The sequence below is a fragment of the Bufo gargarizans genome, chromosome 7 (assembly GCF_014858855.1).
Source record: "Bufo gargarizans isolate SCDJY-AF-19 chromosome 7, ASM1485885v1, whole genome shotgun sequence".
In the NCBI taxonomy this organism is placed as follows: domain Eukaryota; kingdom Metazoa; phylum Chordata; class Amphibia; order Anura; family Bufonidae; genus Bufo; species Bufo gargarizans.
In genome coordinates this window covers 34,037,710-34,062,963 of record NC_058086.1, presented here as the reverse complement: position 1 = coordinate 34,062,963, position 25,254 = coordinate 34,037,710, and the positions used below count along the sequence as shown (strand labels likewise).

Sequence of the window (25,254 nt, the reverse complement as noted above, 5' to 3'; positions counted from 1 at the left end):
TCATTGTTTTGTGTACACAGCTCCCAGATTAACCTGTGTGTTTCTAGGGTTGTTACAGTCTCAAACCTGTGTGTAAGGGCTCATGCACACAACCATTGGTGTTCGGCAGTCCACAAATTGTGGATCCACAAAACACGGATACCAGCCACGTGCATTCCGCATTTTGTAGAACGGAACGTTTGGGCCATAATAGAACAGTCCTATCCTTGTCATGTTCTATTTTTTTGCAGAACAGCCATGCGAACATGCAGACATGGAATCCACACGCAGTCATTTCCATTTTGTCCAGAAAGGACACGGACAAAAAATATGTTCGTGTGCATGAGCCCTAAGGGCAATCCCCTTCAAAGCATGAAGTACGGTAGCACTGACCTCTGAATAATCTTCCTGGTTGGGGCAGTCGTGGTCAGATTTGCCCACACTCAGATCCGGTATCTCTGGTCTCCATGTCACATCTTTTAGGTAAGCATCTCCCTGGAAAATAAAAAAGGAATTGGGTTAGGCTGGAGATTTGCAGAGTATTGATTGTAATTAGGGCCCCTGATAACCAGTTCATATACTGAATATAGGTACAGCAGAGCTGAATATGTCTTTGGACTTTATGTGCATTCATCGGCCGTATGAAGGGTGAGCTCCGTGGCCTCTTCATTACTGGACACAGCTCCATGCATTTGGGGCAGCAATGTGTGGTGCTACACATATCACTAGCCCATTCCCTTGAGCTGCAGTACCATGCACAGCCACTACTAGTCTGTGGCGCTGTGCCTGGTATCAAAGATGCCACAGACTCATCCAAGTGCCATGCCCCTGGGGGTGCTGATTGTGGGGGTTCCGCACAGACTTGGGGGTTGCAACGGGGGCCGCCCCCTAGGGCCCTCTATATATAGAACGCGCATCCCAGGTGTAGGAATGCCGAAAAGTATAGTACGGCCTAAAATGTCTCTATGTGTGTCACGGTGCTCCTACCTGGATACGGCTGGACCCGAAGCTTTGGCTCCGAAGCGATAAATAGGGGGAATAATTGAGGGATAAAAGAATAACTTGAGTCCAGACCTTGAGATGAAGTTCAATGGCAGCTTTATTTTGCATAAACGTTCTCCAAAACGGTTTACAGGCTTTGTCTTGGTTCCAGCAGGCTTTAGCAGGAAACTGGCAGGCAAACTCCACTCTGCTATATCTGTTTCTCTCTGACTCTGCTGTACTGACAGGTTGGCTGTATAACTCAGCTTCTTCTGTATGCTGCACTTCACTTTGTAGTCTGATTCTAGGTTATGCCAGGGAACTTTCCTCCTGGCTCCTGAGGCTTCGAGCTTTGGCCCGCATGGCCAGCAGAGCTTAGGGTGCTGCTCTGGATGGGGTGGGCACATCCAGCAGAGCCATGCCCCTGCACACCCTTCCCTTAGCTGAGGGTGAACTAGACTAACTAACTGGTCCCCACCCTTCCTGCAAGAAGTAGGACTCACCCACCTCTGACCAGAGGGGGCGAGGTTGAGAATAGAATGGCAAGTTCCATTCTATCTACATACAACTCTGCCATGTTTGCTACCACCTGCTGGTGAAACAGGCACTTTACATGTGAACATAACAGTTACATAAAATAGCAATGCACATTGTGGAGGACCTGGAATAAATACATAAGATGACATGAGGCTAGACCAATAAAGACAGTAGCAAAGTGCTGAAGTGATAACACCACTGTTACAGGGGGTCCTGCTAAGGCAGGCTGTCGATATTAAAGTCTCGGACAACCCCTTTAAGAAGGAAGGGAAAGTAGAAAGCAATGGGGGCAGAGATTTTTTAATTTTCTATCAGGCATAATGGTACATTGGTAGGGGACCAACTGCTAGGACCCATCCCTGCGCCCTGCTCCTGAGAGGGCCACAATGGGGAGTTGTATGGGCCATATACAGTACACCAACCACTACATACAGACTCGGATGACGAGGGCCACACTCTTCTACACTGGCCTTCTACAGGGACAAGTACCCCCTTATCTAGTGTGGGCCCCAGCATTCAGATCTCCACAGATCTAACATTTATCTCCTAAGCTGCGAATGTTTTCAGGGAATAGCAGGGCGCATAGGGTATGTAAGAACGATTGACTATTAGTTTAGTGTCCCTTTAAGATGGCCAATAAGGTTTACCTGCAGTCCTATGAAAAACTAAGGGAAAGATGATGATGATGTTATACTATTGGACAAAAGGACAAACTCATTTTTTCGCTGCTTTGAAATCCATCACTTAGCTAAAGCCTGACAAACTCAGCTCTGCTACATCTGTATATCCACACACAGTGGCATCTATATGTAGCACCTGTAAAGGTATCAAATTTAGTTTAAATGTGAAAACCATAAAACTTACTTGGAAGGTATCGCAGCGGCTGGCAATTTCAACGAGCACAATGGCGTAACTGGAAGAAGAAGATAGTAATCAGACTTCTCACCATTAAATAACATAATGATTGTACAGATAGGGAAAAAACTAACTTTTTTTTATATATTTGCCAATTACATGCTGTTCAAAAAAAAAAAAAAAAACGAGGGAAGGAATATGACATTTACTTACATAGTATGGTGCTATCTGGTGTTCAAAGTGTATAGCAATGTGCATGTCCACCTACTGAGCTGAGTGCTGCTGGACACACACGCTCAGTCACTTTCCTCACTGCCAGGTCTCTGCATAGGAATCCTCTGTTCATTGCGGGACAGCCAATAGAAATAGCTTTCTGCTCTGCTTGTCAGGTGAGGACCAGAGGCTGTACAGTAACATGGCAGTGTAACTGAGGAGACTCCTTCTACAGGAGAAGTAAGAAGGGACTACACTGTAGGCTGCCAGGAGGGAAAGGAGGCAGAATCTGACAGAGGGAGAAGGAGACTGATTCTGTTCAGGGGGAGAAGCATACTGATTCTGTTCAGCGGGAGAAGCATACTGATTCTGTTCAGGGGGAGAAGGATACTGATTCTGTTCAGGGGGAGAAGGATACTGATTCTGTTCAGGGGGAGAAGGATACTGATTCTGTTCAGGGGGAGAAGGATACTGATTCTGTTCAGGGGGAGAAGGATACTGATTCTGTTCAGGGGGAGAAGGATACTGATTCTGTTCAGGGGGAGAAGGATACTGATTCTGTTCAGGGGCAGAAGGGTACTGATTCTGTTCAGGGGGAGAAGGGTACTGATTCTGTTAGGGGGAGAAGGATACTGATTCTGTTCAGGGGGAGAAGGATACTGATTCTGTTCAGGGGGAGAAGGATACTGATTCTGTTCAGGGGGAGGAGGATACTGATTCTGTTCAGGGGGAGAAGGATACTGATTCTGTTCAGGGGGAGAAGGATACTGATTCTGTTCAGGGGGAGAAGGATACTGATTCTGTTCAGGGGGAGAAGGACACTGATTCTGTTCAGGGGGAGAAGGAGACTGATGAGACTGATTCTGTTCGGGAAGGGGAGACTGATTCTGTTCAGGGGGAGAAGGATACTGATTCTGTTCAGGGGAGAGAAGGATACTGATTCTGTTTGGGAAGGGGAGACTGATTCTGTTCAGGGGGAGAAGGATACTGATTCTGTTCAGAGGGGAAGGAGACTGATTCTGTTCAGGGAGAGAAGGATACTGATTCTGTTCATAGGCGGAAGGAGACTGATTCTCTACAGAGGAGGGGAAAGGAGACTGATTCTGTCCTCCAGCAGCACATACGTAGAAGCAGCAGCACCAAGGAGGCAACATGGGAGCAAAACATGACGTGAAAGGTATTTTATATGCCAAAAACACAAAATTATTTCAAAACTGTTATTAACAGAATTTCAGGACTTTTGGCATAAAAATGAATAATGGGATAATGCCTTAAGGTTGCACTTTTCTAAAGGAGTTTTTACCAACTTTTACATTTTTAGGCACTTTTTTTTTTTTTTTTTTTTTTTTTTTTGTGGGAAAAACGGTAAGTCCAGATATTAGCTGAAAGTCTATGGGAAAGTGTAAAACACAGGAAACATGCGTTTTAATTTCCTAGTGACTTTTTTTTCACCTGGGGTGAGTCTTCTGTCACTTATCTGTGCAGGTTTTTGATTCTGTCAGTCAGGGCATTACCCACCGATGTTGTAATACTATTACTCATTTTAGACCATAGCTGATTTTCTTTAGTTAACCCATACTAAGCCAATGTTCACATTGCCATCGGAGACAAAAAATAGTCACATTCGTTAGCAAAAAAAAAAGCACAAAACAGTGGACTCCATAGCAGAACCTGACGACGTCAGTGGAGTCCGTGTGCACCTTTGGTATCCACTGTATGACAGAACAGCAGGTGTGAACACAGCCTAAGCAGTACCTCTATGTTACCTGTATATGTCGGCGGCAGGGGTTGGCAGGACGCAAGAGCTGTCATTCTGAATAACCTCTGGGGCGCAGTAGATATGTACAGGCTTTTTCTCCATTAATTCCTTATATTCATCTTGTCTATAAACCATCAAACCATAATCTGTATAAAGAATATAGTGCACATATATAAATATAGGGTGTATACGTATCCGACTACATAACCAAAATGTATCCAACTATGTAACCAAAAGGTGGCAATTACACAGGTTGCTTTCTTACTAATGCTGATAAATTCAGGGTATATGAGCCCCACCCCCTAGGAACACCCCTAGACCCACCCAGTAACACAAAGGTGTATGGGTGGGGCTCACATAAGCCCTGCCTATTTCCAGCTCGGGACAACCCGAATTTGCAGTGACGGTTAATATTAGTATTATTAAGTAGCTCATGTCAGTGGAGCTAAGCTGCAATACCAGGCACAACCCACGGACAGGTGTGGCACTGTTTCTGGAAAAAATAAGCCATGTTTTTATAATTCTGTACAATCCTTTTAAAGGCTATGTACACCTTTGGGAAAAATAGTTTTTATTATTATTGCATTGTACTGGTTTTGAGCTAAAAAAAAAAAATCAATTAGAAATGTTGAGCACTTTGCTCTGTACAGATTTGAGATTCCCTAGTAGCAGGTTCTGTATTTTTACTCTGTTCCATCATGCAGCTCAACTGACGGCTCCTTATCTCTGATCTCTGACCTTAAAAACACTCATTAGAGCTCAATTGTTATCTTAATGATAAGAATGTGGCTTAAATAAGTGTTTATGGCCTTTTAGTAATTGAGAGATAAAGGTTATTAGATGACCGGCACAACATGAAAGTGAAAGTACGATTCACACGGCTAGACAAACAGTAACCCTTTGTGACAGAATGGCTCAATATTTTTAATAAAGACCAATTGAAAAAATGATTTTTAGCCCATAATGAGTAAAATGCAATCATAAAAAAATTGGTGTCCATAGCCTTTAAATCTTTTTAACCCTCCTTTTCAGAATACTTATTTATATGGGTCATTCTAAGAAGGTCTTGCAGCTCAGCATCAATTTCCCCTCATATATTTTACCTGAGACCTTGCAAACCCATCGATCATCTATGACACAGTTACGTGATGTCAGTCTCCCGTGGTACATTTTATGGTGGTGCAGATAAGCCATTCCTCGTGCTATGTCCGTGGCAAAGGAAAGTCTAGAAAAGGAAGAAAAACCCAGTTACTATGGAAGGACATCTGCCCTGTTAGGGGGTCTCCACTTGGAAAACCCTTTATTAGCCACATCTGAGAGGCCAACAGTTTAATGGGCTTGACAAATGACAAACATATATGTGCCAAGAGTAGTTGTCATTCCCATTCCTCCGCTCTGTTTGGGAGGTCCTATATCTGCTCTTACCAGCAGGTGGTGATAACAAGGGGAACGTTCCTCCTGGAGCTCTTATCTCCAGCCTATGATTCTTCAGCTCTCCCAACATGTCTAGACAACTGAAGGCATGCTAGGAGTTGTAGTTTTGCAACAACTTTAGACCCTTAGGTTGGAATCCAAATGTGAAGACCACTTTTAGAAAAAAATAAAAAACTATGTACTCATGATATGTATTTTATATACTATTTTTTTGTATAATATTTAATTTTTGGACTTTCTGGTCCACCATCACATCACCTTCTGTTCCATTTAGATACGAAGACGTGTGACTCACCTAAACCCCCAATTTAGAGGAACATCATCATTCAGTAGAACATCAGCCAGGCTTCCCTTTGGACAATATTCTGTGATGATGAAGATGTTTCCTTCCACTGATCCTCCCATGAACTTACATAGATTCTGGTGATCCAGCTTCCTACAGGTTCAAAGGAATCAAAGTCAATATATTGCAGATGGTGCTGCACAGTCTTTTATGCTGCTTCAATCCAGTTCCCACGCTGGCCCCTGCAGCATACAATAGGCTGACACTTCCTGTTCTCTGCGGCTCACTTTTCAGCTTTGCCGTGTAGACTGAGACAGAGACAGCGCAGTCACCTCATCATTATTAGAGGGCTGGGAATTTCATGACGGATGACTTCTCAACTGTACTACCGGAGGCATGAAGAAGGCAGGATACGCATAGTATAATCCTATGATTGTTATGCAATCGTTGTGCAAAACCTTATTAAGATTACAGCCTCACTATTTAGAAAATGGATACACTTATATGAAAAATGTTCAACATCTGCTTGGAGACATAAGCACTAGTACAGCGCACATTCTTTCTACTTTGTGAAATTTTTATTTTCTTAAAGATCCATAAAAAACACGTCATCGCTGCAGAATAAGAACAATGAGAAATTTATATCTTGAGTGTACCACACATGTAGGCATATCCATCACTTGTTTTCTGTCAACGCATATTATATATCTCTTTGGCTTCGTACAGAATGCAAAGGAAAAACACTAGGTCACATATAAAATAGTTAGCTGATAAACCGGCATTTTCAAGACCAGCTGTCCTAAAGTCCAGGAAACAAAATGCCATGTGGTGCGAGAGACTACGATTGTGTGTTGGCTTTAAGTAATGTCATATGCGCTCTATACATTTATATTCATGTGCAGCATATTAATGGGGCTGAGCTGCGATACTAAATACAACCACTATACGATGTACGGCGCTCTGCTTGGTGAGCTGAAAGAAGGCAGCAGCCTCTTCAAACAGCCGATCGGTGCGGGTCCCGGGTGTCGGACCCCTAATGATCAGATACCGATGACCTATCCTGAGGATAGGTAATCAGTAGAAAACAGATGGAAAACCCCTTTAAGCTTCTGATTTTGTGAAAACAAACAGAGGATTTAAAGTTCTATGTTTAGAAATTGCAGCCCTGCCCAGCAGGCACAGTTCATGGGGGGCAGGGTGGCACCCTATATAATAAGCAGGCACCTTTCATGGGGGGAATGGCACACTACAGATGTAGTACAGTTAAGAGTTCTGACACACATTCAGGGTTTTTGATGCAGTTTTTGAAGTCAAAATCAGGTGTGGATCAAAACAAGAGAGGAAATATTAGGGCAAATACTACTTCTCCCCTTTTTTAATCCACTCCCAATTTTGGCTTCAAAAACTGCATAAAAAAACCTGAATGTGTATCAGCACCCTAATGCACATGCTTAACTAGATGCGTTAACTAAAATAGTTGTGTTAAGCCGACACCTTCAATTGTTTTTCAGTGGCTTTTGCTGCAGGATATCACAAGGAGTTAAGAAATTTAAGTTAAGAAATTTGAGGTTGAGTGTTAACTCAATTACATCTGTATACAATACACAGCAGCAGGCACAGTTCATGGTGGGGTATGGCACATTATATACAGTCCTGATCAAAAGTTTAAGACCACTCAAAAAATGGCAAAAAATCATATTTTACATTGTTGGATCTTAACAAGGTTCCAAGTAGAGCTTCAACATGCAACAAGAAGAAATTGGAGTGAGACTAAACATTTTTTGAGCATTCAATTAATTGAAAATAACGATTAAACTGAAACAGGCTGTTTTTCAGCTGAAACCAAATTTTAGGACCACATGCCTTTAAAAGGCCAAATCTGTGCAAAGATGTGGATTCATTGTCAGGTAGTCACACGTTGTGATGGCAAAAGCAAAAAAACTCTCCCTTTTTGAACGTGGTCGGGTTGTCGAACTGCATAAGCAGGGTCTCTCACAGCGCGCCATCGCTGCTGAGGTGGGACGCAGTAAGACAGTCATTTGGAATTTCTAAGGGTTATGGAACAAAAAAGTCAAGTGGAAGACCCCAAAAAATGTCATCAGCACTGAGCCGGAGGATCCAATTGGCTGTCCGTCAAGACACTGGACAATCCTCGACCCAAATTAAGGCCCTTACTGGTGCTGACTGCAGCCCCACAACCATCAGACGGCATCTGAGACTGAAGGGCTTCAAAAACAAAAAACGTCTTCAAAGACCTCGTCTCCTTGATCGCCACAGAACTGCTCGTTTGGACTTTGCAAGAGAGCACCAAACATGGGACATTCAAAGGTGGAAGAAAGTTTTATTTCTCTGATGAGAATTTTTTTTACTGCTGGCTATGTCCAGATGTTGCAGAGAGCATTCCTCATGACTGAGGGCCCTCGTCTGTGTGGTAACGACTGGGTTTTTCAACAGAACAACGCTACAGTACACAATGCCCGCAGGACAAGGGACTTCTTCCAGGAGAATAACATCACTCTTTTGGCCCATCCTGCGTGTTCTCCTGATCTAAATCCAATTGAGAACCTTTGGGGATGGATGGCAAGGGAAGTTTACAAAAATGGACAACAGTTCCAGACAGTAGATGGCCTTCGTGCGGCCATCTTCACCACTTGGAGAAATGTTCCCACTCACCTCATGGAAACGCTTGCATCAAGCATGCCGAAACACATTTTTAAAGTGATAAACAATAACGGCGGAGCTACTCATTACTGAGTTCATGTTTGGAAGTTGGATTTCTGTTTTGGGGAAGTTTAGTTTTTTTTTTTGGAGGTGTGGTCCTAAACTTTTGATCAGCTGAAAAACAGCCTGTTTCAGTTTATTCATTGTTTTCATTAAACTGAATGCTCAAAAAATGTTTTGTCTCACTCCCATTTCTTCTTGTTGCATGTTGAAGCTCTACTTGGAACCTTGTTAAGATCCAGCCATGCTAAATAGGATTTTTTGCCATTTTTCAAGTGGTCTTAAAGTTTTGATCAGGACTGTAATAAGCAGCAGGCACAGTCCATGGTGAGGTATAGCACACTATATAATAAGCAGCAGGCACAGTTCATGGTGGGGTATGGCACACTATATAATAAGCAGCAGGCACAGTTCATGGTGGGGTATGGCACACTATATAATAAGCAGCAGGCACAGTCCATGGTGAGGTATAGCACATTATATAATAAGCAGCAGGCACAGTCCATGGTGGGGTATGGCACACTATATAATAAGCAGCAGGCACAGTCCATGGTGGGGTATGGCACACTAAATAATAAGCAGCAGGCGCAGTCCATGGTGGGGTATGGCACACTATATAATAAGCAGCAGGCACAGTCCATGGTGAGGTATAGCACATTATATAATAAGCAGCAGGCACAGTCCATGGTGGGGTATGGCAAACTATATAATAAGCAGCAGGCACAGTTCATGGTGGGGTATGGCACACTATATAATAAGCAGCAGGCACAGTTCATGGTGGGGTATGGCACACTATATAATAAGCAGCAGGCACAGTCCATGGTGAGGTATAGCACATTATATAATAAGCAGCAGGCACAATCCATGGTGGGGTATGGCACACTATATAATAAGCAGCAGGCACAGTCCATGGTGGGGTATAGCACACTAAATAATAAGCAGCAGGCACAGTTCATGGTGGGGTATAGCACACTATATAATAAGCAGCAGGCACAGTTCATGGTGGGGTATAGCACACTATATAATAAGCAGCAGGCACAGTTCATGGTGGGGTATAGCACACTATATAATAAGCAGCAGGCACAGTTCATGGTGGGGTATAGCACACTATATAATAAGCAGCAGGCACAGTTCATGGTGGGGTATAGCACACTATATAATAAGCAGCAGGCACAGTCCATGGTGAGGTATGGCAAACTATATAATAAGCAGCAGGCACAGTTCATGGTGGGGTATGGCACACTATATAATAAGCAGCAGGCACAGTTCATGGTGGGGTATGGCACACTATATAATAAGTAGCAGGCACAGTCCATGGTGGGGTATGGCAAACTATATAATAAGCAGCAGGCACAGTTCATGGTGGGGTATGGCACACTATATAATAAGCAGCAGGCACAGTTCATGGTGGGGTATGGCACACTATATAATAAGCAGCAGGCACAGTCCATGGTGAGGTATAGCACATTATATAATAAGCAGCAGGCACAATCCATGGTGGGGTATGGCACACTATATAATAAGCAGCAGGCACAGTCCATGGTGGGGTATAGCACACTATATAATAAGCAGCAGGCACAGTTCATGGTGGGGTATAGCACACTATATAATAAGCAGCAGGCACAGTTCATGGTGGGGTATAGCACACTATATAATAAGCAGCAGGCACAGTTCATGGTGGGGTATAGCACACTATATAATAAGCAGCAGGCACAGTTCATGGTGGGGTATAGCACACTATATAATAAGCAGCAGGCACAGTTCATGGTGGGGTATGGCACACTATATAATAAGCAGCAGGCACAGTTCATGGTGGGGTATGGCACACTATATAATAAGCAGCAGGCACAGTCCATGGTGGGGTATGGCACACTATATAATAAGCAGCAGGCATAGTCCATGGTGGGGTATAGCACACTATATAATAAGCAGCAGGCATAGTTCATGGTGGGGTATAGCACACTATATAATAAGCAGCAGGCACAGTTCATGGTGGGGTATAGCACACTATATAATAAGCAGCAGGCACAGTCCATGGTGGGGTATGGCACACTATATAATAAGCAGAAGGCACAGTTCATGGTGGGGTATAGCACACTATATAATAAGCAGCAGGCACAGTTCATGGTGGGGTATGGCACACTATATAATAAGCAGCAGGCACAGTCCATGGTGGGGTATGGCACACTATATAATAAGCAGCAGGCATAGTCCATGGTGGGGTATAGCACACTATATAATAAGCAGCAGGCACAGTTCATGGTGGGGTATAGCACACTATATAATAAGCAGCAGGCACAGTCCATGGTGGGGTATAGCACACTATATAATAAGCAGAAGGCACAGTTCATGGTGGGGTATGGCACACTATATAATAAGCAGAAGGCACAGTTCATGGTGGGGTGTGGCACACTATATAATAAGCAGCAGGCACAGTCCATGGGGGGGGATGGCACACTATATAATAAGCAGCATGCACAGTCCATGGTGGGGTATGGCACACTATATAATAAGCAGCAGGCACAGTCCATGGTGGGGTATGGCACACTATATAATAAGCAGCAGGCACAGTCCATGGTGGGGTATGGCACACTATATAATAAGCAGCAGGCACAGTCCATGGGGGGGTGTGGCACACTATATAATAAGCAGCAGGCATAGTTCATGGTGGGGTGTGGCACACTATATAATAAGCAGCAGGCACAGTCCATGGGGGGGATGGCACACTATATAATAAGCAGCATGCACAGTCCATGGTGGGGTATGGCACACTATATAATAAGCAGCAGGCACAGTCCATGGTGGGGTATGGCACACTATATAATAAGCAGCAGGCACAGTCCATGGTGGGGTATGGCACACTATATAATAAGCAGCAGGCACAGTCCATGGTGGGGTATGGCACACTATATAATAAGCAGCAGGCATAGTCCATGGTGGGGTATGGCACACTATATAATAAGCAGCAGGCACAGTCCATGGTGGGGTATGGCACACTATATAATAAGCAGCAGGCACAGTCCATGGTGGGGTATGGCACACTATATAATAAGCAGCAGGCATAGTCCATGGTGGGGTATGGCACACTATATAATAAGCAGCAAGCAGCAGGCTCAGTTTATGGTGGGAAGAATATCACACTATATAAAAGGCAGCAGCAGTGGGCACAGTTCATCGGGTAAGGCTAGCTGCATACTTGTGATCAGATTTTGGTATTCTGTTCCAGCATAGGAGCAGAATACCGGAATCACCAGACATGACATATGCCAAACACAGTCGGCATCCAAAAGATCCCATTCACAATAATTGGGTCCATAGGGATCTTGCGTAAGTACAACCATTTTACCGGACGAAATACTGTTGCATGCAGCATTCTTTTGCTCTTTATTTTTGTTGGAATCTGTTATGGAGGATCCTGCCGGAAACCTCAGTGCCAGATGTGCACGTCACCTAAGGGGTGCTATAGGTGGCTGATAAGACTGCAGCTGCAGTGCAGTTCATGGGCGGACTGCCCCCATGGATAGGACTGCAGACACAGTTCATAGGGGAACATAAGACTGCAGTAGTTCGTGATGGTGGATGAGGGGAAGTCTGTCGACAAGAATTCAGACTTGCAGTGCATAGATGGTGGTAGTTGATAAGACAGAATGGTAAATTTGTAGGTGAAAAGGGGGTTGGCAGGAAGGAGCCAGGGCAGGTAGTATGAGGGGGCCAAGGATATGGTATTGGGGCCCAATTCAGATTCTTGCTATAGGGGCCTAATGATTTCTTTGCACACCCCTCGATGGCACCAACCTGACCTTGAACATAGGAGCTGCCAATGTGGAACATACGCCCAGCGTCGGGCTGAAGTTCCTTGGGCCCACCAGAGGACATGAGGAATTCTGAGGGCCCACCCTCTGTGTATATAGGACCTTAAGGTCCCTGTGTTATTAGGGGTCCATTATTGTCAGAGCTTTGGCCATCGGAGGATCCTCTGGTGCTCTGGGGGGCCCAGCCTGACCCTGCATATGCCCTTTTGAGACCCATGGCATCTTCACTGTGCCATGCAAGTTACTCACTAGATCCCTGTCTGCATGACGTTTTCTGTAGACGAGCCACATATGAAGACCGTGTTTGCCAGTTGCTCCATCCGATGACCTGGTGCTATGTTGTTGTGTCTCAGGCTGATGGTGCTGCCCAGCTCATTCCAAACCTCGTCTCCTACAGGAAAATAATAGGACAACTATGCAGAGCCGTGTCTGTCACCCCGGTGTAAAAGGCCTGAAAATACAACCCACCAGGTAAGTCCTTCACGGTCAGAATCCAACTCTCATCCCAAAGCATCTTCTGTTTTTGATACTGGAACCACTGGGAAAAAAGATGATACCATGATGGCATTATACCATAGAAACAGGGATCAGCAACCTTCGGCACTCCAGCTGTTGTACAACTACAATTCCCAGCATGCTCCATTCATTCTATGAGAGTTTTTAGAAGAGCAGGGCAAGTATACATACTGGGAGTTGTAGTTCCACAACAGCTGGATGCCGTAGGTTGCCTACCCCTGCTCTAGACAGAGAAGGAAACTGTGGGGGCGTCACATGCCTGATACATCATTGGGTCTATAATGGAGGGATGGATTAACAAGAGCTGATTGCAATGCATGTGATGAACTGCTGCCTACCCCTGCCATAGGAAGAGGAGGAACAAGCAGGGGATCCTAGAACAGGGGTGCTGGTGTCATGACATGGTCCACCCACAAGAGGGAGCCTTTCTTGCTATTGTTTTACTTTGAGGGTCCATCTATTGTGTGGCATATTGCTAGCATACAACATCAATGTCACATAGGAGTGAGCCCCACGTCTGGGACCTCCTCCTATCTCCAGAATGGGATCCCCAAAGTGAAGGAGAGCAGCCGCACATGCGTGGCCACCCTCTGCTCACCGCTATGGGAGTTCTGAAAATAGCCGAGCCGGTTCTGAATCAATGAATGCAGCGGTGGCCGTGCGTGCGCTGTGCGCTCTACATTCACTGCTATGGGAGTTCTGAAAATAGCCGAGCCGGTTCCGAAGCGATTTATGTGGCGGTGGCCATGCGTGCGCGGTGCGCTCTACATTCACCGCTATGGGAGTTCTGAAAATAGCCGGTTCTGAATCAACGAATGCAGCGGTGGCCGTGCGTGCGCGGTGTGCTCTACATTCACCGCTATGGGAGTTCTGAAAATAGCCGAGCCGGTTCTGAATCAATTAATGCAGCGGTGGCCGTGCGTGCGCGGTGTGCTCTACATTCACCGCTATGGGAGTTCTGAAAATAGTCGAGCCGGTTCTGAATCAATGAATGCAGCGGTGGCCGTGCGTGCGCGGTGCGCTCTACATTCACCGCTATGGGAGTTCTGAAAATAGCCGAGCCGGTTCTGAATAAATGAATGCAGTGGTGGCCGTGCGTGTGTGGTGCGCTCTACATTCACCGCTATGGGAGTTCTGAAAATAGTCGAGCCGGTTCTGAATCAATGAATGCAGCGGTGGCCGTGCGTGCGCGGTGCGCTCTACATTCACCGATATGGGAGTTCTGAAAATAGCCGAGCCGGTTCTGAATAAATTAATGCAGTGGTGGCCGTGCGTGTGTGGTGCGCTCTACATTCACCGCTATGGGAGTTCTGAAAATAGTCGAGCCGGTTCTGAATCAATGAATGCAGCGGTGGCCGTGCGTGCGCGGTGCGCTCTACATTCACCGCTATGGGAGTTCTGAAAATAGCCGAGCCGGTTCTGAATAAATGAATGCAGTGGTGGCCGTGCGTGTGTGGTGCGCTCTACATTCACCGCTATGGGAGTTCTGAAAATAGTCGAGCTGGTTCTGAATCAATGAATGCAGCGGTGGCCGTGCGTGCGCGGTGCGCTCTACATTCACCGATATGGGAGTTCTGAAAATAGTTGAGCTGGTTCTGAATAAATGAATGCAGTGGTGGCCGTGCGTGCGCGGTGCGCTCTACATTCACCGCTATGGGAGTTCTGAAAATAGTCGAGCCGGTTCTGAATCAATGAATGCAGCGGTGGCCGTGCGTGCGCGGTGCGCTCTACATTCACCGATATGGGAGTTCTGAAAATAGTTGAGCTGGTTCTGAATAAATGAATGCAGTGGTGGCCGTGCGTGTGTGGTGCGCTCTACATTCACCGCTATGGGAGTTCTGAAAATAGTCGAGCCGGTTCTGAATCAATGAATGCAGCGGTGGCCGTGCGTGCGCGGTGCGCTCTACATTCACCGATATGGGAGTTCTGAAAATAGTTGAGCTGGTTCTGAATAAATGAATGCAGTGGTGGCCGTGCGTGTGTGGTGCGCTCTACATTCACCGCTATGGGAGTTCTGAAAATAGCTGAGCCAGTTCCGAAGCAATGTATGTGGCGGTAATAGTCAATGTCCCAGATGGGCCAATCCCTTTAACACTTGTATCGCCCATGAAATAAAAACGCTAGATTATCTTTTCTTAGAACTCTGTATTGTACAGTCCCTCACTTATTCCTACTACTACATGGACCACTGTGACTTACCATTCTCTGTGTCAATAGGGTGACTCTGTCTAACATGGTCAGAAATGATCTGAAATGGACATGTCGCATTGAATAAGGGGATTGGTAGCTGTTAATTTATGTATACATTTGCAGGAGGAATAAAAGAGGAATGGCACTACACAGAGTTCCTAGAAATGCAAGAGTATACTAAAACAGTAAAGTGACAGGTCATTTTTAAAGAGGCTATCCCACGAATGTATAACTTTTTATTTACTTACATATCTGGGGGACTTTCTTCCCTTTCTGTGGGCGGGCAGCAGTTCATCAGATGCATTGCAATCAGCTCTTGTTAATCCATCCCTCCCTTATAGCCCCAGCAATGCATCAGGCATGCGACGCCCCCACAGTTTCCTTCTCTGCTGTCTAGAGCAGGGGTAGGCAACCTCCGGCACGCCAGCTTTTGTGAAACTACAACTCCCAGAATCCATTATTGCTCTGCTCTTCTCATAACTCACATAGAAATGAATGGAGCATGCTGGGTATTGTAGTCTCACAACAGCTGGAGTGCTGAAGGTTGCTGGTCTAGAGAGAGGTCTAGCTGTAGATTTCTAGGAATTTAGATGGATACCACTATCGCGAAGATGAAGCCGCTGCAGAACAGAGTCAGGGGGAGTACAATGGCGATTTTCACCGTGGTTGACATTGGGCATGGGCCACAATCGGCAGGGCACAGGGCGCAGCTCTCATCCTGACTGCAGACGTCATCCCCGCACACTGCGGACAAGAAGAGACGTTTTATATAAATGGTGGATTAAGGGGATTACAGCATCATAATCTGCGGACCCAAACAGAGGAAGGAAAATTCAGTTGTATCACCACCAGCAGTCACTTACTGTAATAATACTGGAACCAGTCTGATCATATTACAGAGATAATTCCTGTCCACATCCCGGCCTGTACTCGTGGAGACCCAGCCCTATTAAAGGGCATCTGTCAGCAGTTTTGTACCTCTGACACTGGCTGACCTGTTACATGTACTTGGCAGCTGAAGGCATCTGTGTTGGCTCCATGTTTATATGTGCCCGCATTGCTGAGAAAAATGATGTTTTATTATATGCAAATAAGACTCTAGGAGCAACGGGGGCGTTGCTGTTACACCTAGAGGCTCTGCTCTCTCTGCAACTGCTGTGCCTTCTGCACTTTGATTGATAGGACCAGGCAGTGAAAACGTCATAAAGTAATTTTCACTAGTGTGAACATACCGTAACTCCTAATTCAGCATGCATGCTGGTCCAAGCCATGTTTGTCCACTAGATGGCGCTGTCTGCAGACCAAGCCATGTTTGTCCACTAGATGGCGCTGTCTGCAGACCAAGCCATGTTTGTCCACTAGATGGCGCTGTCTGCAGAGTCCATTAATTTACTACCTTATAGTTGGTCCATGTTCTGTCCACCAAAAACTGATGATTTTCCATCCATATGGAATCAGTTTACCATGTCATCCGTTTTTCACGTCCCTCATAGAAAAACCCCCCTGAAAAATGCCCCCCCCCCCCCCAGCATTTGTAAAAAAGCGGACTGCATGCGAATGGCGTTTGTGCTCTCAGTTTTTTTCCACGGGTCCATTGATCTGAATGTCAAGTATAGTGAGACCAGATAGAGCGTGCTGTTATTTTGTCAGCACGTGAATTTTTTTTTAAAAATGAACATGTGAATTGGCCATTGACTGGAACGGGTCAGTGTTCAGTCCGCACGCTGACTGTTCTGCGTTTCACTTCTCTGAATAGGCCCTAAAGTTCTGGAAATCTGCTTAGAGGGGTTCTCCAGCCCCTAATTACAATACTTTAAAGTAGCAGACTTCCCCTTCATGCTTCATTCTGCTGGTCTCTGCTCACCGGGTTTCAGTGATGATGTCAGTATGACATCATGACTATCCCTGACCAGAGAGATGACATCATTGGTGTTCACTTAAAGGGGTTTTCCTGTAATATTGCTTCTTAACAAGTGCCTGCCCTCTTAAACAGAAGATTCATATTTACCACCTCCACTGTCTCCATCTTTCAGTCCCCGTGCTGTTTAAATCCGGCTTGCCATGGTCACATGCACGGCTCCTGCAATGACTGGCTTCAGCAGCGTTACACGTCACCCCTGAAGCCAGTCATTTGCACTCTTTTGTTTCCAAGGGAAGGCTGCGAGCACATGCATAAAAACCAATATTACCGGAAAAACCCTTAAAGGGGTTGTCTCATCTGAGACAATGGGGGCATATCGCTAGGGGACAGGCACCTACACCGAGAACGGAGCGGGGAAGGGTTTCCTCGGGTCCCGCCACCACCAAGCACTCTCCCCGTAGCAGAGAAATGGGAGCGCGCAGCACTTGTGCGGCCACCACTCCCATTCATTTCTATGGGGCCGACGGAAATAGCCGAGCCAGTGCTCGCCTATTTTCAGTGGCCTCATAGAAATGAATTGAGGGCGGCTGCGCATGTGTAGTGTGCCCTCCAGAACTTTCGGGGCTCTGTTCTTGGTTTAGGTGCAGGGTCCTTCAGCCACCACCTTCCCTGCTCCATTCTAGGTGTAGGTCCCAGAGGTGGGACCCACACCTATCAGACAATGGGGGCATATCCTAGCGATAGGCCCCCATTGTCACAATCGGTTCTGACTAACAAAAATTTTAAAGGGGTTTTTCAAGAGTAAGATATTTATCCTCAGGATCGGTCATCAATATCAGATCTGTGGAGGTCTGACTCCTGACACCCCCATCGATCAGCTGTTTGAAGAGGCCACGGAGCTCCGGTGAGTGCTGCAGCCTCCTTGTCCTCACAGCTTATCAACCACAGCGCCATACATTGTATAGTGGCCATGCTTGGTATTGCAGCCCAGACACTTTCACTTGAACGCAATACTGACTACCCTGCAAACTTCTGCACATCTACAGTGTTGTTGGAGCAATAATACATAACCTTCTATTGACCACTGTATAGGTAAAGCAGACGAATGTCCCGGAGAAATTCGCAGTTTCCTTTAAAGTGACCAGACAAGTACAGACCAGTCTGGATCTGCTGCCACCACGAAGACATTTCCATAATGATTAAATTACCTTTGCCACTGAGCACAATGGACTCGGCTTCTAAAGCAACCTGAAAAGTTCCAACTTTGATGTGAGCGATCATTGAGGTGACGCCAAGGTGATCCAAAACGACCTGCAATTACACAGTCATCCAATACAACCCGTCACTAGGCAAGAAGAGACAGAGATGACACAACTGGGACAACTGCAGAGAAATGACTGTATTCAGTTTCCATAGAAAATAGGAAGATGAGCGACTGCCAGACACATCTAGTGCTGCTTATCTTTTGGGGGTGGGGGGTATAATCAGGCAAAATAAGAAAAGGCTTCCCGTTCTCGTGATCGGCTGGGGCCCCAGTGGTCCTTTTACAAGTAGTTGCCAACATCATTCAAAATGTTTACAGCCCCACCCTGTAATGCCCTGGAAACAGCCAAAAACTGCCCACTTTGGGTGGATTTTCACAAAACCCATCTGCAGTGCCCTGGAGCAAGGGTACTTTTGGACTAAGGATGTTTGTGGACATTTGCGCCTATTGCTATTATGCAAGGCCATTAACTCCCTACATTAGTGTACTTTGAAGAGTTAACCTGCACTATGATTTATGCCGTTGTGTGTATTTATATAGTTGTACGTTGTGGAACTGCATGTTGTATATTTATTGTAATTTATCCTGTTCATTCACACTGTCATTTCACTATATCTGCACTGCACTGTGGAAAGGGTTAATGCATAGCCAACTAATACTGAGAGACTTTGGGACTTTCTATCTGTGCACTGAGACATTAGAAATATTCCACAGTTACTATAAGGGTGGGTTCACACTAGCGTTAGGGATTCCGTTATGGCTTTCTGTTATAACATGGTTATAATGGAAAATAACGGAATGCCCAGACAGAATGCAAAACGGAAGCCTTTAAAGGGAACCTGTCACCATGTTCTGACGTATAAAACCAAATGTAACTTAATGCTTGTTTACCCCGATAGTTCCCAGCGATCGATCCATCATCTCCTCAGGACTTACCTGTCCTATTTTATCGCCATATAATCAGTGCATTGCCGCTATAGTTTTGCACTAGAGTTCCTCCAGTATAGAAGCACGCTGGTGTACTGCAGACTCTGACTCTCTGGACTTATTTTTCATTGGGGTGCACCACGCCTTACCATACCTTCTAGAGATCGGCAACACGTGGTGACACCTCAACGGTTAGCGTAGCATTGGGGCCACTCCAAACCTGGCCACTGCACACCCATCTTTGCATTTGTCCAACCCCTTTCCTATGTGTTTTAAGAGACTGTTGGCAACTATGAATATGTCATGGTATGTTAAGGGGTTAAATATGTCACAATTAAGTGTGAGATTACCTGATTGTGAGGGTCCATCTAAAAGCTGATGTTACACTGATCCTCAATGGTGCTGCTCCAACCAACTTTTAAAAACAAAACCCTGTGCATTTAATGTACAGTATTTGGACTTCACAGAGAGGGGTCCTATGCATGACCCTCAGCGCTAACAGAGGGTCTCACTCTGGTAGACCTGGATTGACCATGTTTGTCCACTTATTTGGATGCCAGTCCCTACAGTCCAGGAAGACGAAGATGACTCAAGAATTGAAAACAATTGGGACAAAATGATGTAAAATGAAGCTCCCTATGGGCCGCTCGGCTGCTGTACTAAATGCCCAGGAAATATATCTGTCCCGACGTGGAAGAACTTACCTTAGCCGTCCAGTTCATCTGGGTCATTTTCCCTGCCTGTGACACGGTGTGTGTCACTATTTTACCATCATCAGGGATCCACGGGCCACAGATCCCACGCTGCTTCTGTATAGAGAACACAAGGGGCACATTAAAGGGGTTCTCCGGGATCTAAGAAAATGAAAATACTTAAATATTACTTTATTATAAATACCTTTCATTATTTATAATGGCTCGTTTTGTCTGGGGAGCAATCATCAGGGGAAACAAAATGGCCGATGTCCCATTAGTTCATACAAAACCTGTCCTGATCACACATGAGGACAAGTTACTTTACAACACTGAGGTAAAGAGCTGCCTCACTTTCCTCTCTACGTGTCAGGGATTATGATCCTGAATACAGATGATAAGAACTTTAGCTGAATCTCTGTAGGAATGGAGTTCATGAGGAGACATGAAGTACAGAGAGGAGGGACAGGACCGATTGTGGTAATGGAGACTGTAAACAAATGCTACTGCTCATTAGCCGTATCCCCACCTCCTCTCATGTCTCCTCATCATCTCCATTCCCACAGAGGATCATGATTCCTGACAAGCAGAGCAGAGAGGAGGATGAGGCAGCTCTATGGCTCATTGTGGTGAAGTAACTTGTCCTCCGCTGTGATTAGGACAGGTTATGTGTGTACTGATAGGACGGCGGCCATTTTATTTCTCCTAATGATTGCCCCCTAGACAAAACAAGCCATTCTAAGTAATGAAAGGTATTTGTGAATATATTTATTATAAAATAATATTAAAGTATTTAAATTTTTTTTAATTCCTGGAGATTCCTTGAAACCCCTTTAATGGGGTTTATGGCAGTTGATCACATCAAAGAGCGTTTATTCCCAGCCCCATAGGAACCTTTACTGCTCCTCTGGTGACATCAGACTCAAGAAATACTCAAGAATCACTCTCTATACACAGGAAAGTCGAACCCAAAAAAAGCACAAGTCATGACAAAGCACTGAAACGCGTTGTAGGAATCCCCAGTGCTGGCTTACTGCCCATTCATCAGCCTCTCACATCCATACATGTGTATTAATCCTCTCAGCATCCTGGAAATAAACAGTAAAAACCCCAATCTATCTCTAAACCCAAACAGATGAGTCAGAGACGTTCTAGAAGGCTTTCTGTTACAGGGATATTCCGGCCTCGTAACGGCCCTCAGAATAAGCTGCGAGCAGTAACATACTGACCCTTTAAATTCTTAAACCCCTTAGTTACACGGTCACCAGTACATGACCATTGTAGCCAGTGACAATGGGATGGGGAGACATGAGGGACTTGGCACTAATGGACGTACGGGCAGAAGTGATAGAGAGATAGATAGATATGTGATAGATAGATAGATATGAGCGAGAGATAGAGAGATAGATAGATATAGATAAATAGACAAATAGATAGATAGATATAGAGATAGATAGATATAAGCGAGAGATAGATATTAGATAGATAGAAGATAGAAGATAGATGGATAGATACAGTATATAGGAAATCGATAAATATGAGAGAGATTGAATTTGAATTTGATATGTAGATAGATAGATATGAAATAGATAGATATATATGAGCAAGAGATAAATATAAGATAGATAGATAGTCGGACTTTATAGACAATATTAGAATTACTAACCATATAGGCCAGCGGGCAGGAGTGGATATTTGCATGGTAGATGCAGCAGTTTTCGGCAGTGGCGTACCTCCAGTCCTCTGGACATTCAACTTCCTCACAAAACCTTTTAGCTTCACTGGCATTACTAAAAAATATATACATACTGCTGTATATGTACCATAATATAATGTGTAGTACACTGCAGAATGCTGAACTACATGGTTAAGGTAAGTAAAGAAACTTACCATAGATGCACACCACCCCACTGCTATGGGGGGGCATTAGTGAGAACTGTACTCCTTCCGCACAGTCATAAGGCAAATGATACAATTTGGTTACCAGCAGCCACCACCAGGGGGAGCTCACTGCATACCGAGGTATATTGGGTACCAGATGCATATATCAAGGTGCAGTGATTCCACCCATGGGATCTGAGTGAAGATATGTAATCCTGCGATGCAATCCATAAAATGGGGAGCTAACTGCAGATACATTTTCATGGTTAGCATTGAACTCAGCAGGAGCTGTATAAATCCTTATGTCGTGTGCTCCTCCTAGTGGCAGCTGCAGGGAAACGCTATGACTGTGACTTCGGAAAGAAATGCGAATATCTCGCCCTTTGCGCCCAACAGTAATGATACATGTCCCGTCCACACACACACATATATATACAGTTTATATTGGTTATGATGGTTATGGTCGAGGATGTCGTAGATATTAACCCTTTACAGTAGTACCTTTAATAAATATCTACAAGATTCATGAAATGATTGTATTGTGATTCATTTACAGAACTCACCTGAATTTAAGAATTTTTTGTGCTATGGCCTTCTGGTAAAAACTGTCAGGTACAGACACTGAGTAGGTAACATTAAACTCCTGCCCGGTAATGACCTTCTCAGGAGGCTTCTTAACCCAGGCCATCTCCAACCCTACAAGACATGAAGTAAATGACCGATGAGGCTCTCAACATTGCTCGTATTGTCTACCTGCCCTATCAGTAGGTTTCAAATGCTACAAGTATTAGTATAATTCTCTTCAGCTCTCAGTCTGAATGACCATGTGTCCAGGGAAGGGTCACCGATTTATTTTAGTGCGCCATCTAATACCACACTTCTTCTGTAGTGGCCGCTGTCGTCTTGGCGGCTTCATCACATAGACGTTTCATATACCTACCCATACAGTCAATCATATTCTGTTCATTGGGTTGATCATTTGGCCAGCAGTCGAATTCCGTATTATCCAGGTCATGCCAGGCAGACGTGATCTGTGAGGAGAAGAATTAGGACTATCAATGCATTTTCTACAACATCTAAGTTCCTGCAGTTCTATAATTAACCAGTGTCTATTCACCCCTCTCAACATTTATTAACTGTGTTGTACAGTGACGCATTTTGAGCTAGAACTGGGTTCTTCGTCGTGCTGGAACACAATGACCGATGTGTTCATGCCTGATGAAGAGGTTGGTCCAAGGTCCTCTGAGTCTGGACTCAACCCAACAGATCATTAGATATATTTTACATGTTTTAGGCTGGATTACCTCTTTAAATCAATGGTATGCATATTGTCAACCATTTTGACTGATGTGGTTCGTGGAGTGGTAGGCCTTACCGAAGCTGCTCAGTAATATGAAACACTAAAAGGAAGAACTGGTCCAAGGTCACATTGTCCTCCTCTCCATAAAAAGCATTTATGATATTGTAATTTGAACCACCACTAAAGATCATGGGAGGTTTGATTTTATTTTTTTGTGCCTTCACCTTGCATGAATGGATCTCAAAACAGAACTATGTACAGGTCCCTCACCATAATAATGTACTTGGTGCTTATCATCTCCAACAAAGTATTTTACATTAATTTGGTTCTTTTACCATAAGTGGTAAAATTATATCAACTCAAAGAGAATGAACTTGAAATGAAAACCAAATCTATGCCATTGTCTACATTGTGTCTAAGGATGCTCTTGCTTACCTTGAAGAAGAAAAAGAAGAAGAATTGTGAGCAGAACAAGAAAGCCAATGGCATCTGTATCTGAGATTTAGCACCCAATACACCAGAAGGCCAGAAAGATGAGGAGAGAGATCTTGGCTTCGAGGTGGAAGCTCAATTGTGTTCAATTCTCAAGGTGGGATATTCTCCAAACGTTAAGTTTCGTCTTCTTAACCCAGTAAATTCAAGATCCAAGTGAATCTCATACAGGTGTTGTAGGTCAAGTTCTTGAAGAAATGAAGCCTTCACTTGGGTTAAGGGACCTTATGACAGGAGGTGCCAAGAATGATGCCAGGAGCATAATCTCCAAACCTCAAAAGGCAAAACAAGTCATCCTTCCTCAATGAACACAATCCTGTCCAAGATGTAATGTAGACTGAAGTCGTGTTTCTTCTTATAGCAAAGTCCTTGAGATGGGATGAATATTGAGATAAACACAATAAGATCTGTCCACCAGAGTCATAATCCACAAATAACACAAACACGTTGTTCAACCTGTTATAATGACTTGCATCTGAGACTTAAAGGAGGATCAGCAATCCCAGTGGACACCAGATCCATGAAAATCATACCCAGTGGTACCTCCTGTAGTTGTCCAGTTTTTAGTTTGAAGGTTTGTAGATAATACCACAGAGTGTTCCATCTAAACATGTTAAACTCGTCTATTTCACATCATCATCGTCATCATTTTGGTGAGAGATGAGTGAATTTTTAGAATATTCTGTTCTCCGTTCATTCTCTAATAATGGGTCCTATCATCTTCAGCACAATGTAGCATATTGAACCCAGCGCAGTTTCTGGTAGGGCTTTCACAGAGTTTTACTATTGTAATTGGTTACTGCTTTTACCAGAAAAAAAATGACTTTGTTCGAATATGCAAATGAGCTGTTCAGTGCACCGAGGGCAGGCAATAGTCCTTCAGTGCACTGCAGCTCCACCGTTGTATACAGAAATCCTCTACTTCTCATGTTTGATTGACAGGGGCCAATCCTGCTTTTACCTTGTAATTTTGCTCCACAAATTTGGCGCAGTTGAGGTAAGTAAGGGTGGAATTTATCATTTGTGGTGTTTTTTTGTGTTAGGTTTAAGTCTGTCTTTGGTTTGTGCGGGGGGAGGGGGGGGGCGGGGGTGCCTAATTTATGAAAAGGTATGCCAGGGGGTTGCCTAGCGTGGAGATGCAACATTTTGAAAAGTCTCACATCATAAATGAGACATAAAAGTGTTCTAATCTGTAATCCTGACCAGCTTTTGAAAGTGGCAAAGCTCATTAAATGTGACATTTTTACGTTGCAAAACTGGGGTAGCCAATTCGATAAATGTCCTGGTCAGACGGCATGTGCCGAAATTGTGGTGCATGGCGTAGGTCCAAGATTTCAGGGCCAGGCATGCCCTGATGCAGGCTGATAGCTGTAGGCTGTCCGGACATGCTGGGAGTTGTAGTTTGGCAACAGCTGGAGGGCCACAGGTTGGCCATGTGTATTAAAGCCAGGAGTGGATCCAAAAGGCGACTGTATAAAGGAAAGGCGTATGCTTCTCTTCTCCTTTTTGCTTCTTAGAGGGGTTGTCCCATAAAAAGTTCTCTACATTTTTCAAACC

The 25,254-nt window shown here is 44.6% G+C and overlaps 1 protein-coding gene across 1 annotated transcript in view; it reads right to left on the bottom strand.

Annotated features, from left to right (window-relative positions):
• LOC122944136 (atrial natriuretic peptide receptor 1-like) overlaps positions 1 to 23,118 on the bottom strand; it is a 43,230-nt gene extending 20,112 nt beyond the window's left edge. The window contains exons 1-15 of the mRNA XM_044302365.1: positions 23,053 to 23,118; positions 22,846 to 22,936; positions 22,469 to 22,601; positions 21,691 to 21,835; positions 20,037 to 20,141; positions 18,350 to 18,452; positions 15,879 to 16,024; positions 13,043 to 13,112; positions 12,824 to 12,965; positions 6,329 to 6,349; positions 6,054 to 6,194; positions 5,428 to 5,549; positions 4,332 to 4,470; positions 2,362 to 2,410; positions 373 to 474 (exon numbers count right to left, since the gene is read on the bottom strand). Coding sequence (XP_044158300.1) covers positions 373 to 474; positions 2,362 to 2,410; positions 4,332 to 4,470; positions 5,428 to 5,549; positions 6,054 to 6,194; positions 6,329 to 6,349; positions 12,824 to 12,965; positions 13,043 to 13,112; positions 15,879 to 16,024; positions 18,350 to 18,452; positions 20,037 to 20,141; positions 21,691 to 21,835; positions 22,469 to 22,601; positions 22,846 to 22,936; positions 23,053 to 23,118 — 1,575 coding nt within the window. The remainder of the gene's footprint in view (positions 1 to 372; positions 475 to 2,361; positions 2,411 to 4,331; positions 4,471 to 5,427; positions 5,550 to 6,053; positions 6,195 to 6,328; positions 6,350 to 12,823; positions 12,966 to 13,042; positions 13,113 to 15,878; positions 16,025 to 18,349; positions 18,453 to 20,036; positions 20,142 to 21,690; positions 21,836 to 22,468; positions 22,602 to 22,845; positions 22,937 to 23,052) is intronic.
• Positions 23,119 to 25,254: the final 2,136 nt, after the last annotated feature.